Source organism: Canis lupus, chromosome 4 (assembly GCF_003254725.2).
Source record: "Canis lupus dingo isolate Sandy chromosome 4, ASM325472v2, whole genome shotgun sequence".
Lineage (NCBI taxonomy): Eukaryota > Metazoa > Chordata > Mammalia > Carnivora > Canidae > Canis > Canis lupus.
The window spans coordinates 76,021,615-76,038,499 of NC_064246.1; the positions used below are offsets into that span (position 1 = coordinate 76,021,615).

General features: G+C 43.1%; 1 protein-coding gene across 1 annotated transcript in view; it reads right to left on the minus strand.

Annotated features, from left to right (window-relative positions):
* The window catches only part of PDZD2 (PDZ domain containing 2), a 359,297-nt gene that overhangs the window by 223,311 nt on the left and 119,101 nt on the right, over positions 1-16,885 (minus strand). The window contains 1 exon segment of the mRNA XM_025436367.3: positions 5,690-6,530. Coding sequence (XP_025292152.3) covers positions 5,690-6,165 — 476 coding nt within the window. The 5' untranslated portion in view covers positions 6,166-6,530.

Sequence of the window (16,885 nt, forward strand, 5' to 3'; positions counted from 1 at the left end):
GCTATAACCTAGAGAGAACTCAAGGTTGCTATGGGTAACCAGAGTCTGAGCTTGTAACAACCCTAAATTTAATTTTACACACAATTTAAAGGCAAAGGGTACTGTGCTGAAGGTTACGTGTGGTCAGGGCTGACATTCAGTTAGCTCGCCCAGTGTGTAATGTAATGTTCCTCTGCTAGTTGGCCAATTGCCCAGAGCCCCTTGGGCCCTCCTGCCAGCTCAGCACCCTGACTTGTCTCCTGGGATCACACAGACTTCTCACTTGCCAGTAACTCAAAGGTGCACTCTGGCTCCAGACCTCTGTTCCTGGAGGCACCAGCATCCTTTCCAATTGGCTGGTACCCACGCCATCCCCAGATGCTCAGTATTTGATCTGAGGCTCTTCTCTTTCCTGCCGAGTGCACTGCTAAAGTTTGAGGCTCTCCTCTGTCCCTCAAACTCAAAGGCCTCTTCTCAGTTGCATGCAGTGCTGTGGGTTCAGATCACCTGAGGCTGACCAGGACAGGTGTTAAAAGTTAGCTTTGACTGAACATCTACCATACGCCAGATGCCTATTCAGGACATCAACTAAATCACCTTATCTAATCCACTAAATGGCCCTATTGGGGAAATAGCATCAACCTCCTGTGGCTGAGGTAACTTGCCCAAAGTCACACAGCCAATAAGTAGGCCTGGAAGCCAGTTCCATCTTTCTGAGGTCAATGTTCTTTGCACTATACTCCCCTCCTGTTTATTAATATACAAAAAAGTCTGGTCATGGTTCACATCCTGGAAAATACATTTTAAGTGAAACATGGGCCCTTTTACTTTTCAGAAAAGGCTACTTGTTTTGTTGTGTGGGTTATGTTTTAATTAATTCCATATTTTGTTACCAATTTGGAACAATCTGTCCTCAGGGAACAGATCTGGTTTACTTATAGAAAGCTGGCTGAGGGAGGGAGGGACTGGGGTTACAAAGTATTCCTTGTAGGAAATGATCTAAAAAACCTTCCCAATTCTCCCTCCACCAAACAAAAGTAAATAGAACATTCCAGAAAATCCCATCTTCCCTAAAGTAGGTATGATAAGAGCTTGCAAACAAAAACCTTCCTCTGTGTGTTGTTGTTACCAGCTACGCCTGCAAGATGGGGCTGTTCCCACTGAAAAGAATTAGGGGCTCCCAGGGCTGCAGGGGCCGAAGAGGTGGGGGTGGCTAGAAGCAAACTGCAGACCTGAGGAGTGTCATCCAGTAGAAAGCAGAATGGGCTCTGTAATTTTGGGCCAGTCAGAGCTTTGCCTTTGGAACTGGTTCTGGGGTGCAGAAAGATGTCAAACTCATAGCTATGAATTCTCTGCTCTTTCCCCTGGGGATGAAGTTTACAGATTGACTCTAAGCTAATTTTTAAAATAAGCAAACCATGACCTCATCTTCCACATTTTGCACCTGCTCCTCCCACACGTAACACCCACAACTTTCAGAGTATCCTCTTCCAAAACCATTCACCATGCTCTCTAGTTTCCAGAGTAACTCTAGTGAGGGAGGAAATCATCCGAATAATTGACTAGCCATAGGCAACAGGGTCAAAATACCACATGTATTAGTTTGCTAGGGCTGCCATAGTAAAGTTCCACAAACGAAATGGCTTAAATGACAGAAATTCATCTCACAAGTTCTAGAGGCTAAAAGTCTGAGATCAAGGTGTTGGCAGAGCCATGCTCCCTCTGAGGTACCAAGGCAGGGTCTGTCCCAGGCCTCTCTCCTAGCTTCTGATGGTTCCCTGGCTTGTTGCAACATAACTATAATCTTCACTTGGTGTCTGTGTCCAGCCTTATCTTAACTAATTACATCTGTAATGGCACTATTTCCAAATAAGGCCACGTTCAAAGGTACTGGGGGCTTAAGACTTCAAAATATGAATTTGGCAGTAGTGGGTCGGTGGGTGGACACAGTTCAAACTATAACATCATCTAAGGTAGTTTTGAATTCAAAATGAAACACAAGGGAAGGAGCAGGGGGGATTCTTCTTCCTTTATGACAGTCATTTCCCTGTCTGCATGTCTTATCATATTTGATGAACACAAATCCCAGGTACATTTGAGAACACCCAGACATAGCAATTAGCAATCCCACAGAACTGTTCCTTGACCTTTTCTCCTATTTCCATCAGCTTCAGCTATTTCAGTCCAGATGCCTACTGACCACATCCATTCAAATATCTCTTCCTGACCACACAGAAGTGGGATGGATGGTGCGTTGGATGAGGTACAACTCCTAGCTGGGACTCAGAGGAGAGTGACTGAGTCTCTCAGCTCTCACTATGACATCACCGCATCACTGCTTCACTTCTGTGAACTTCTAGAATGATAAAACCAGCTCAGGCGGGTCAAATGAAATGTCTCAGAGATTCACTCCTAATATGTTAGCATAAGCAGATGCAGCTAACCTCACTCCCACCCTCACTCTTCCGTCCCAACACTCTTACCCGAGGTCTCAAAGCTAGTTGCTTGAACACCTGTGGAGAGAACCCAGAGTCCCAGACTCAGTTCATTGCTTCCCCCATCACACCATACTTGCCCCCTTCTGGGAGCCTCCATTAAGGAGTCTAGTCTTATGTCCCAGTTTCTGTCAGGACTCTGGGCCCATCATCTTTCTATTTTTCTGTATATTCTTTCTTAGAAAAAAAGGTTGGGGGGGGGGGCATCATCCTATCACTCCCTCCAAGGAATAAATTAAAATCACCAAAGAATCCTCCCTTGGTAGCTGGAAAGCCTTCTTATTTCAGGGTCAGATATACTTTCAGTGCCTGGGACAGAGAACTTTGCCTCTTAAAGACTCCACAGCCTTAAGCAGTCAATGGGAGGGGCTTCCTGAACAGATATGAGAAAAATTATCCAGTATGGGAAAACTCTTCCAAATTCTAAAGAATCTAGCAACCTCTTGGATAAGAAACTCCCAGTCTTTCCAAACACTCTCCAGGTAGAATAGTTACTGTGAGGCTAATATTTTATTGAGCACTATGTGAAGCACCTGGTGGTTCAGTGGTTGAGCGTCTTGCCTTTGGCTCAGGTCATGATCCCAGGGTCCTGGGATCGAGTCCCACAGGACTTCTCTCTCTATGTCTCTGCCTCTCTCTCTTCATCTCTCATGAATAAATAAGTAAAATCTTTTTAAAAATAAACACAGTGCAAGCCCTTTATATGCATTATTGCATCATTTAGTCATTGGATCAATAGTGTTATCATTCCCATTTCATAGACAGGGAACCCAAGGCTAAGAGGGATGACTTTTCCAAGGTCAACCAGCTTACAAGTGTGGGAACCTGAGGAGGCAGCACAGTTGTCTGGCTCCAGAGCTGGAACTCTTGACCATTATTATTCTCTCCTACTGGATGTCTCCTCCATGCTCTTCCTTCTGCTTCTGCATCCAAAGTGGCTCCCCTCAAAACTGACAGCTACAAAAGGCAGTGGCTCTCAGGGACAGCTCTAGGAGGGCTGCCTCAAGCTCCATGTTGATCCATGCTTCTAGCCCCAAGGACCCACCTATCAGGGACTGGAGTCACCTTCTCCATACCAGTGAATACTATAGTGGTCAGTCCTGTTTCTTTTCTAAGAACAATTTCTAATTTTATTTTTTTTTAAGATTTTATTTATTTATTCATGACAGACACACAGAGAGGGAGAGAGAGGCAGAGACACAGGCAGAGGGAGAAGCAGGCTCCATGCAGGGAGCCAATGCGCAACTCGATCCCAGGACTCCAGGTTCATGTCCTGAGCCAAAGGCAGACGCTCAACCACTGAGCCACCCAGGCATCCCCAATTAATTTCTAATTTTAAATAGAATCATTTCAAAAAGAAAGAGAAAGAAAGAAAGAAAGAAAGAAAGAAAGAAAGAAAGAAAGAAAGAAAGAAAGAAAGAAAGAAAGAAAGAATCATTTCTCTTCAGCACCCCTCCTTGAAGATGAAGCTTCTCCCAATAACTGCCAGTTCAGGATTCAGCCATTAGCCAAGAACATCTCTTCAGTCAGATGGGCAGCCCAAAGGAAATATTGGTGAGACTCTACTAAGTAGTCACACATGCCAGCCAGCCCTGTGCTAGGACTATTCCATGCATTGGCTCATTTAAACTTAGAACACACTATATGTGCCTGATGACTTCTTGTTGCCACTCCATGTCCACTCTCCACCATTCTCCACCCTACCCTCTGCCCCAGGTTGACACGTATGGACAGTCTCAACTGGCTCTCTTGCCATTGGCCTCTGGCTGGTTTCTGCCAATGGAAAGCTTTGATAGGATACTGAAGGGAAGAAAAATATTAAACTTAAGGTACTTCTGTTCTGGCTTCTTCCCTTCAGGGTCTCCTTGGGTTAGATGTCTTCTCATTGGAAGGTTACTCTGCTTCTCAAGGTGACCCTGTCTCCATGATTTTCTTTTCTTGGAACATAGGAGTCCTCCTCACAGGAGCCCCTGAAGGCTTGACAAAAGTTAAGCATCTCAGAATATCTTCAAACTTCTCTTTTTTTGTCTCATCCATATACACCCATACTAAAACCCTGGTGTGCCATAAAGAGTCAGCACAGCAAATTTGGGGTATTCAATCCATGTACCTTCAAAGAAAGGACTGGTTCTTGACTAACTCCTGGGAGGTAACCTCTATGTCCTTGGAATATTCTGCATGATACCAGATAGTTTATGCTAATAACGTGATTTACAGCAGGGGCATTGGGCCATGTGGCATTAGTTTGAACTCTGCAAGGACTGAACTCTGAGTAGCTAAGGTCAGTTACACGGGCGCTCCATGTCTGGGTGACTGACCCTCAAGAAAAACCCTGATGCCAAGGCTCATGAGCTTTCCTGGCTGATAACATTCTACAGATGTCACACATCACTGCTAGAATTGAGGTCTTCTGTACAATCTACTGGGAAGGACCACCAGTGGGAAGAGTGGGAAGCCTGCACTGATTCTCTCTCCTGGACCCCACTGCATACCTTTTGCCTTTGTTGATTTTAATCTGTATCTTTTTACTGTAATAAACTGTAATCTTGAGTTTTTCTGAGTCCTTTGAGTCCTTCTAGTAAATCCCTGAGGTTGAGGGTGGTCTTGGGGACTCTGAGTCACCTGGGAAACAACAATCCAATCATAACTTACTGCCATGATATGTGGCCACGCAGGTAAAAAACAGAAATATACTCATCATCCACATGGATCTTCCAGGATGGGAAAACAAGGGCGACGGCAGGGGTGGCTAGTGGTCCAGAGATAGTTCTAAGCATCTCAAGGTCCTTCTGGCCTTTGAGTCTGTGACTAGGGTGACAAGGGACGGGCAGATAGAAATATATCCAGGACCCAACCTTTGGTGTTCCAACTGGAGGGGAGATGCTGGGTTGAGTACAAGAGGGTTTAACTCAATGTGACATTTCTCATACTCTTGCGTCATGTACTATTTTTTTTTTCATCTCTAATCCAAGTTTCAGAAAAAAAGCAAATACCCTGATTCTGAGTTCTCTAAGAGAGAATGAAGCAAAAAAGAAAGATACAAATACCACAGTACTTCTACTTAGTGTATCTTCCCTTTATAGGATAAATGCCACTGACTTCTTACCAGAGTGGATCTCATAACCCTCTGCAGGTACAGATTGGAGCAGCAGACACAAGTGAGCCACAGGGGTCCCCCTTCCAGCCCCTGTAGGAACTGGCACTCCCCCACTCACCTGGCCCCACTGACATCAACTCCAACCATCAGCTGCCCATTCAGGGAGAGGATTTCATCGCGCAGTCGGACCTTCCCACTCTTCCCTGCTGGGCTGTTCTTCCTCAGCTCTGTCACCCAGATGCAGCCAACGTCCAGTACAGGGCCCTGGTGGGTTTTCCTCTTCTTGCCCCCTCTGCGCTTTTCTCCATAGTCCCCAAAAACAGGGATGTTCCCAAAACTGAGGCCCACAGTCTCTGTGTCTCCCAGCTCCTTGGTGAGGTACACAGTACAGATTTCCATTCCTGGGGGGCTGTGGTCAGGTGGGACCACACTCTCATCCACAGCAAAGTTGAGCTGGATGTATTCCTGCAGCTTCTGGATGGCTGCGTGGCAGAGACGCTGCTCTGGGCCATCCCCACCCTCCCGCAGGCTGTTCTGCAGCCACTGGTAGAGGAGGGGCAGGTGCAGCATGGCATTGTCCTGGGTGATGGGCATGGTGCTCACTCCCAGACACCAGCATCATGAGAGGACCTGCTTCTGGGGGCTGGGCCCTGTAAGGCCCCATGTCCCTTGGGAACCCTGGCTGTCATCAGCTTTGCCTGTGTTCATGTTCAGGCTGGCAGATGAGCCTAAAGGATGCCTGCTTGAGACTGGGCTGTTTGCTTTGGCAAGAGGAGGACAGGACACATTAGAACAACAGTGGGACAATTGCTGTGCCTGGAGTGCTCACCAAAGAGAAGGAAGGAAGTGTCTGACAAGGTCTTGTTTGGTTCCTTTCACAGCAGGGCCCATGCAAATGACCTGGAAATGGGCTATTCCTCCAGCAGCCACAGCATGACCTCACCTGGTCCCATTTATGCCTGGAAGAGATAAAAACAAAAAATTTCAGTCACAACAGTGAGCCCTCTGATACAGAACACATCGCCTCCTGTAACAAAGAAGGACTGCATTTGCTGTTTTGAGTCAGGAAGCTAATGCCTCTTCTCATTCCCCAGCTAAGATCCCTCCACCCTGTATACACAGACAGACAGACTAACAGACAGACACAGACATACAGACACACAGATGCACACACACACCCTTCCGCTGGACAGAAACCTCTGGAAGAGTGACTTGCTCTAGGAAATTTTCCTGATCACCAGGGAAATAAGATGACTTTTTCTAGAACAAATCCCATCAAACTCCTACCCAACCAGGAGGCTATGTGAAAGACTCCCTGGAAGACTGTTAGAGGGGTTCTGGACATATTTAAGAGCTTACATTCTTAGGAAGTTAAAATCTACGTCCATTTGCCTTGATCAGCTCAACTGCATACTCAGGAAGGCTCTCCATCCCAGGACTGACAATGATGCCAAGAGGAGAAACAGCCAATCAATGGCACAGAGAGATGTAGGCTCTGGCTTAGGACAATACCCGTCCTAAGCTTAGCCATCATGTAGCCTCACAGGAAATCATGTCCCTATGCACCCTGTAGCTATTTGTTGCTTCTCTTCTTTTCCTTTGGTAAACTGTTGGGATGCCCTACTCTTAGGCCAGTCCTAAAGCTATCTCCTCCAGAGAAATGATTCTCTATGCTTCTGGGTGAGGAGACTTGGCCTCTCCCTGGCTTGCCCTTGAACACACCGCTCAGAGCAGTGATGTATCCCTCCGGCACTGCCAGCTGCAGCAGGCCTGTCTCCCCTGCAAGAGCTTGCAGAAATCCGCCCCCCCCCCCCCGAATTCTGCACAGTGCCTGGCACACAATACATCCCCACAATGAAAGGCTAATTTAATTCCATTGCCAATCCACCAGAGAAAACTTTCACCTCCAGCCTTTGTAAACAACAGAAAAATGACCCTTTTCATTCTCTCCTCTGAATTTCGCCTTCTCCCAGAGAAAGTCAACATAAACTATGCCATCTAAGATGGAAAACATTCTCTAGCCTTCTTAGGAAGTGATTTAACAAGAAATAATAATAAATGGGAGAGGTGTCAGAAGCCATGTCAATAATACATGACCTTATTACTCAGTAACCATAAAAAAATTTCCAATATAGCAAGTTTTGAGCTTTCAAAGAACTTGAGTGCCAGCTATTAATTGGTTCCAAATAAATCAAAAGCTTAGCAAATATCATCTACATAATCACATGCCTATTAAAAAAGAAATGCAAGATCAAAGCAAAGATAATCCATAAATGTACAAAAACTGAATGTTCCCTTTGGCCAAAATAAGTAACACCTCTCGCTGCAAAGTGACTCCACACAGACATATTAAAATCTTATGAATAAATCAAAACATTTTCCATCAGGCCTAGCAATCTTTACGAGTCTCCATTTTCTCATCTGTAAAATGAGAAAGTTAAGCTAAGTGATCTCCAAGGTCTGTCAAATTCAACAGAGAGGTCCTCCAACACAGTGACGGTGTCTCATTCATTGGTGTACTCCCTACCCCAGCACAGTGCCATCAACGTGTAGACTCTCAATCATTGAAAAACAATTTTTAAAATATCCTTTAAATTACAATTTTAATGGCCAATGATTCAGGATATTAGTCACAGTTCAGATGGTCCCATACATATGAAAACAGGGTAAATATCTTCGACAAGTTGCTTTTTAAATAAATCTGATTGAAGAAAACCCTAGAGAACTTTTCTCCTTGCTGTCAACTTGTATTCATTCGATACATATTTCCTGAACATCAATTAAGAACCAGGCCTTGAACTTGGCACCAGGAGTATACCATCAATAAGGCAAATTCCTCGCCCTGAAGGAATTCATAGTCTAATGGGGAGATGCCTAAATAAGTGGAGATCAGTGTTTAGAAGTCTATGACAATCCTCTTAACAGAAGTGACAAAGGTACATTCCTAGAAGCCATGTTTGTGGAATATAAACTCCCCAGGCACTGGTGATGGGTCCAGAGTTAGGGATCTCATGCAAGCTGGAACACAGTTCTTTCCTAACAACTGAGGGCTCGGATCTAGAGAGAGGGGGTCTAGTCTTAAGTGAAGAGAACGATAACTTTTGAACTAGTGGCTCTAGAGGCAATGCTGCCGTGAAGGTATTTCTGTCCTGCCAAGAAATAAAATAAAATTGAATAGGAGAAGGCAGAGGTGAAAGCCTGGGGAGAGAACACTGGTTTCCTCATGGCATTCCTCGTCTTAGTTTCAGACACCTTGGACAGGGCTACATTGCTACCCTCCTTGTCAATCCAAATGAATGTATCAATCCTTACATTGAATCACATTTAGAAAAATTTAACTACTTAAAAAAGAAGAAAAGTAAAGCAAAACTAAACTTAAAAAAAAATCCTTCAAATGAAAATAAACTTTACCCTGAGTTGGTTCCTGCACTTTGCACCTCGAAAGTTAATACGCTGGAGGTGGGCAAAGCTGATTGGTTCAACTTGGAGCAGGGTCAGGAGATATCAACCTGGCTGCTGGGAGCCCACCCTCTGACTGTGAATGTTGTGGGCGCCGGGAAGGAGTTTTCGGAAAAGGAAAGGTTACTTCAAGACATTTAGTCTTATTTTGATGTTCATGGGCTATATAACTTTTTGATTCCATACATATAATTGGGAACTTTCCAGTAATCCCTCCAGCCTCTATTCTATCAATTCCTTTTTCTGTTTCTATAAACAAGGGAAGTAGAAGTGTCCCAATCTACTACAACGATTTGAGATGACTCAGGGCATAAGAGGAGATACACAATTTTGCAATACTATAAAATGAGTGGTTCTTTCCAATTTCCAATGAAACATTCCAGTGAACAAAACATTGACCCAGAGAAGATACAGAATAGAAACCTGCAAATAATACAAATACATCCCTCAGTGGCTGACCTGTGCAGAGGTCTAAATGCTTCTCATCTTGAAGATCCATTTCAACAGTGGGCAGAATTTGTGGACATGAAAGTCTGCAAAGCATGTTCCAGTTCACTTTTGTCTATCATATATAATTCTCCAATTAGAGTCCCATCTCAAAGCAAACAGCCATGATAATTTAAATTAATTTTGACCAGCCTGAAGCTGACAGCCTTAGCCATCCAAAATTCAAAATGAATGCTTCTTAGCAGATTCTGATACTGTGTTTAGAATCTACCAACTTTCTCAGATCCTCTTTCAGCTACACTATGCATGCACAGCAGGGCCATATCACCCACAAGGGGCTGAAAAGTAATTCTGGGTTGAAGAGGCCAACAAATTTTGGATATGATAATGGTTAGTGCCTACCTGCAAAGCTCAATCCTATATGATAGAATATTACTCCTTAGTATTTAATATTTTGCGTTAGAATTTAAGTTAAATTTTTTTCTTCAGGGTGAGGAGATCAGGAGAATAATGCAAAAGATGGAGAAACTCCAAACTAAGTGAAACCAATCATCTGGCCCAGAGTCACCTGAAATCCAGAGGCTAAATCCTGAAACTGGCAAGGGGGTACACAAAAGGGTCCTCAGGTTTATCCAGACCTTCTAAGATTCACACTGGGCTGCCTTGTACTAATTCCCTCTCACAATTGCCCGAATTCTTGATGTCCTCCTATTCTGAATTCTGCTTAAGTTCCAAGTTCCTTAGTCTTCCTTACTTCTGGACTGGATTCCTCTTTTGACTTTGAGAAGATCTCACATTTGAAAAGTGAACCAATGTTGACTAAATACTTACTATTCATTCAATAGATGTTCATTGAGTGTCTGTCACATGCAGGGCCCTAAACACAACATTCCCACAAAGCCTCATGAAGCCTGTACTGTGATGGTGACAGATTAGTAAACATAAAATACTATAATGTCAGATGGCAATTCTCTCTACTACGAAAAGAACTATGGTGGTGTCAGAGTTTAGCAAATGGTGGACATATGAGGGGATTAAGAAAGGCTGGCTGAGAAGAGACCTAAATAAAGTGAGGGATTGAGATGAGAGACTCTCCATAGGAGTACTAAGGAGACAACATGTACAAAGGCCCTGAGGTGAAAGCCTGCTTGGCTGCCTAAGGATAGGTGTGGGGATAGGTGTGGTTATCAAAAAGGAGTGAGGGGGAAATGTCCCCAGTGAGCTAGACGCTTTCCCCATTGTCTCATTCTCTATAAAACAAGGGCATCTGAATCCACTTTATCAACACTGGCTAATGGCTAATGTTTTCTGAGCAGAACCACACTCAGACACTGCTTAAAATGAGCACTTTCTAAGGATTACCTTATTTAATTGCTGCAACAATACTGTAGGGAGATATTATTTCCTTTCTACAGACTCAGACAAATAACAAAATCTGAGAGGCTAGTTAAGGAGTAGAGAGGCTAATTTTAAGGCTAATCAGGACTAGAACCCAATCCACTGGACTTGGCCATGTAGGCTAGCACTCTGCCCTGTAATTACTGCTCCACTGCCACCAATGAGTCTCACATAATAAATAAATAGGTATCTTATGTCAGAAGCTGGTGGCTTTCTACCTAGTATTGATTCTCTCTTCCTTCCTTTATTTTGTTGGGTGTGATATATTTAACTAAAATTTGGCCTTTCTTGGAGGTATGGATAGTATAACAATAGATCTGGCCAATGAGATGAAAGTAGAAATTGGTACACGTGGGGCTTACACCACCAGCATTACTTATGAGAAGAACAGAAATGAAAAGAAAAAAATAAATCCCCATGTTGTTTAATCATTGTTGTTTTGGATTTTTCCAAATCCCACTAACTAGCTGAATTAATCTCCAAACAAATAACACAAGGTAATACCCAGAAGTAAGGGGACTAGAAGTAATAGAGTCTAAAACTTAGAATTGGATGAGAAAAGAAAGGAGAGAAGCAGATGCCAAGAACCTGGATATTTGCAGACTGGAAAGGTAACTCCTGCTACCTAATGTAAACTATTTGGTTAAAATGCCACCTGCCATACCTTCCATGCAAAGTCACTGATGTATGATTGAGGCTATGATATTAGAGAAGATGGTAGGAAACTTTTAGAATACGGGTAGATGATTTGTCATTCTTAGCACAGTCTAGAGCTCCTCAACTCAGCCAGCAAGCGAGATGGGGAGAAATATCACTTTGCTAAGGAAGATATTCTATTTACTTATTAGTTTATTTATTTAGAGACAGAGCAAGAGAAAGAGAGAGAGTGGGGGGAGGGGCCAAGGAAGAAAATCTCAAGCAGACTCCCCACTGAGATGGAGCCTGATGCAGGGCTCTTCTTCCATTAGTCCCAGGTATGACTTCTTGTGACTAAGCCCTGATACATCTAACCTGTAATACTAGAAAAGATATAGAATAACATGATCTCAGGGTCAAATACAGGTATGACCCTGAGATCATGACCTGAGCTGAAACAGCTGTTCCAGCAGCACACATTAAGTAGTATATGTTAAGTTAAAATTTAGGGAGATGGGCGGAACTCATAAGCTAGAAATAAAAACAAATCATCAGGAACTGACCAGGAGCCTGCTAAGTTGTTGGGGAATTGTACTGCCAAAACCCCAGACCTGGTTTGTAACAGCTTGGGATGGTTCAATCCCCAAGGCGATCTCATAACTCTTGCTCTCCCTCCCTCCCCTAGGCAATTCATACCTACAAGGTATAGGCAGTGTGTAATAGAGCCCCCAGAAATGGTATCTTTCCAAACCTACCACAGAAGAGGACATGGAAGACAATGAATGAGGAATAACCTCCCAGAGAGAGGCAAGGGCCATGGACAGCAATGAACAGGAGCTCCTGCCACAGAAGGGAGAGGTTAAACTCTTACTATTCTTGCTCATGAGGATTTGGTCATTGTTATGGACAATGGCTGCTGTGTTTTCCATTCCTCCTTTTATAAATGGAAGTTTTTATTATAGTTATTCTATATCTTTTCTAGTATACAGGTTAGATGTATCAGGGCTTAGTCACAAGGAGTCATACCTGGGACTAATGGAAGGGACCACACATCACCCATAGATCCAGGGCTCTAATCTTGATCGACTAACTGGATGAGGCTTGGGTGCCATCTATCTTGGGAATGGGGAAAATCTATCCTATGCAGAGAAAGAAGGGTATGTCTGAGTAATCAAAAGAAGGAACTGTGGGTAATTGCCTACATAATATTCCTTCTCTCCTCTCCCTAACAAAAATCCATCTGTGTTTAAGGAGCAAATACCCAGTCAAAAAAAACTATGTTTCTTAGTGCCTCTTCGGGGGGGGGGGGGGGGGGCGCATAACATACAGTCTTGGCCTGTGAAATTATTTGTTAGGGTTACCAGAAAGGTTCTTTTTTACAGGCACTCTTTTTCTTTTTCCTTCTTGAAATGCATATATGATGGCTGGAGCTTTGGCAGCCATCTTATGACCAATCATAAAGCAAAGGCCTGGCATCCTTAAGCATCTGTACCAACCCTAGACATTCAACCACCAGACATCTCATTACATGAGAGAAAAACAGGCCCCTACCTTGTTTAAGCCTTGTTAACCGAACATTCTGTTATAGGTAAACAAAATCCCTAATGATCACATTGCTTTAATTTACTCTGTACCCTCAGAGTAATTCAGTAAGATCCTGAATATAACCCTGAGTGTTTCAACTTTAGCCCTGCTAGTTTGTCAATTAGCAGCTATTATTAAGTTTCTACCTTGGTTTGGGTCACCAAAACAATAACAACAAAGCATGTGTTTGCCCCTGAAAGAGCTAAAAGCACACATGAATTCATGCAATGGTTTACTGGCACCATTGTGCAGCCCTAGGTGTTGCAGACAAACCCACAACTGATTGAGAAACATCGCAAATACAAATGACTGTGATTCTGAGGTGCCTGGGTGGCTCAGTGGTTGACAACCTGCCTTTGGCTCAAGTCATAATCCTGGGATCCTGGGATCAAGTCCTGCATCAAGCTCCCCACAGGGAGCCTGCTTCTCCCTCAGCCTATGTCTCTGCCCTTCTCTCTGTGTCTCTCATGAATAAATAAATAACTCCTAAAAAAACAAAAACAAAAAACCAAATGACTGTGATTCCTTTAGGTTGGCTTATGTTTTGTAAGAGCAAGGTACTGGCTAATTTTCAACTATCTACATGGCTGACTGTAGACTAGCTGAGTAGCTGTGCATATGAGACAGAAGAAGTTGATCTAGCTTTTACATCATGAAACATGAGTTAATTGTGCCGGGCATTATGCTAGGCTAGGGAAGAAATGATGAATAGCCCTGTGGAAGCTATGGTCTACTGGACAAAGAGATCATTAAATAAAGTGTATAAAGGGCCATGAAAATGGTACATTTGTGGGCATATGATGGATTCTGGAAAGTGAGGCTTTACAAGGTCTATGCTGGGGTTTTAGGGGATGAAAGAGGTGTTCCCATATAAATGATAGAAGATGAGAACTTAGAGGGGACCTCAGGGATTACCACATCCAGGCTTCAATTTTAAAGAAGAAAGAAATATACATCAAGACAAGATGAAGATCCTTTGGTTTCTAGGTCTAATAATCTTTTTAAGAGTAGGAAGAAAGGAAAAATAAATGAAAGGAAAAAGAATGACATGGCAGCTATTTTGAGAAAGCTAATACTTGAAGATATTGCATGTTCTGGAACATGGGCTATTTGTCCAAATAACAAAAATTAGGAATGAATAGAGATTGCAGAAATTCATGAAACATCAAGCATGTTTTCTATTAGGCTGAGTGCAAGAAAACATCTGGGGACCAGAAAACCAAGACGGATACTGTAAATTATTTTGGTTAGTTCTAAAATATATTTGCTGTGGCTTCAATACTGAAACAAGTTTGTGTATCAGGTTTAGGACTCTTTACTCAGAATGTCAAAATGTGGCCAGTTCTGGATTAATAATATTTCTGGAGTTTAGGTATCTCAATTCTTTTTTTTTTTTTTTGTTTAAGATTTTATTTATTTATTTGAGAAGGAGCACAAAGTGGGAAGGGCAGAGGGAGAGGGAGAAAGAATCTGAAGCAGACTCTGCATGGTTCACGGAGCCCTATACGGGGCTTGATCTCATGACTCTGAGATCAGGACATGAGCCCAAACCATGAGTCAGACACTTAACCAACTGCACCCACCCAGGTGCCCTGGTAATTCAATTCTAAAAGAATATGATGGTTGGGGAAAAGAGGGCATTTATGGAGTTACATACATATCTGTGAAATGGTAATCCAATATTTTCAAATGGTTGTTATCTAACATGGATAATTGACTGAGACAGTCACACTTTTGTGTTAGCAGTACAATAATCATGAGTCACTGCACTTGCCCATTTTAATATGAACATCTTAATGTGACCATCATGTCCACTTTCTAGGGACCGTGCAGCCATGATGCCACCAATCTGTCATCCACAACCCTATGAACCACACTATCAATATACAACATGCATCATAAGTTCTTTTTCAATTATACTTGAGGTTTAAAAAAATTTTTTTGAGTATAGTTGACACACAATGTTACATTAATTTCAGGTATGTAATATATACATAATAATATAGTGATAATATAGTAATATAGTGATTCAACTTCTCAATATATTATACTATGCTCACCCCAAGTGTAGCTACCATCTGTCGCCACACAACCCCATTACAATATCATTGACTAGATTCCCTATGCTGTACCTTTTATCCCCGTGACTTATTCATTCCATAACTGGAAGCCTGTATCTCCCACTCCCATTTTGCCCCTCTTGAGTTATTTTTTTTTTAACGGAGACTTATTTTACAATATTTTACAGTTGTTCCTTTCAGAATAATTGTACTATTTAGCTGCTTCTGCTGTTTAGATTTTTGGGTAAATAATCTACTTACTATACTTAAATTCTTCGCATCTAACTGCACAGGATCTGACTTCCTCATTAATTAGCAATGACTCCAATATTTATAATAGCCATTAGCTAGCTGTAGGTCCCCAGGCAGGTCATTTAGCATCTTTAAGCTTCAGTTTCTTTATCTGCCAAATGAAGTGGTTCTACTAAGTTTCTTTCCTGGTTCTAGCATTTTCCTGGACTTTGGAGCTGAGTTAGCAAGACAAAAGAGGGAGTCGCTAGCCTCATTTAGAAGCATATACACAACACATGGAAGTTTTAAACTGCAGAAGAGATGGGCCAAATTGCTTTATCAGATTTTGAATATCTGCCAAGACAAAGGGAGGAAGGGGGGCCCTGGGGTGGTTTTACATTCATGTGCTTATAACCACAGTTCAGCTCTTTCAGAAGACAAGAAGAAATATATCCTACTGAATAAAAGCTCTTTGGAACAGCAGGAAAAAAAAAAAAACAACGTTTCAAGGGGGAAGCAACTTGCCTAGGGGGTGGGGTACAATAGGAAATCCGGTGTTTCCACTGAGGCCCCACAGACTCTCCAATTTGGCAAGGGCCTAAACTGTGTAGAGACCAGCCCACTCCCTCCCTCCCAGACTGCTTGTAGGAGTCAGGGCTGGAGCGCCTGGTGTAGAGACAGTATCCTCAGAGGAAACCAAAAGATCATGGAGCACAGCCTGTGTGCCTCTCTGAGCATCCCCTTTTCCCAGGCCTCACTGTGGGAAAGGACTCAGACAATGGTCACAAGAAGCAAGTCAAAGTCATGGGAGTGAGAGAAAAAAGAAGCCTCACTTGTCCTCTTCCAAGCAGGAGATCAGAATTAAGGAGAAGGAAAGATTAAAGGAGTGTGATATAACAGTGCCCACACTCTTGATGGACCCTGTGTGCCATCTTGGCTGTTAAAAGGGGTGGGAGAGAAATGAAGTGGAGAGAAAAGAAGACAAGAGATGGCTGAAATTTAAAGGAACTAGGTTGGAAATCATCAAATGGAAGTTCTACTTGGGCACTGCAGCAATGACCTTGGGGAGAGATGGGGGGAAATGAGGAGGATGGACGCACTGCACTGTCTCTTAAGATCCTGTTGTTGCTGTGTCAGTGTTAATGTGTGGGAGCATGTGCAAAGGTAAAAGATGTGGCTGGGGAAGGCCACAGGTAGGCCAGGGAGATGTTGCAAGGCAACCCCGGTCTTGGTCAACTTGCCTAATTATGTCTGCAGGCTCTCAGGCTCAGAAACATGAGTTCCGTCTACATATTGAAAGAGTATCTGCCTCTCAAGTGTAAATATACAGTTAGCAGCAAGAATGCTCATTCATTAATTTTCAATTGGAAATACAATGATTAAGTGGATGCTGGCGTTGACCCGCTCAAGGCCTGCCTTCCCTACAGACAGGATACAGAGGAAGGCAAGCTTCAGAAAGAGGAAGACCAGGGAGCACAGGAGGGCCCCCCAGCTGAGGT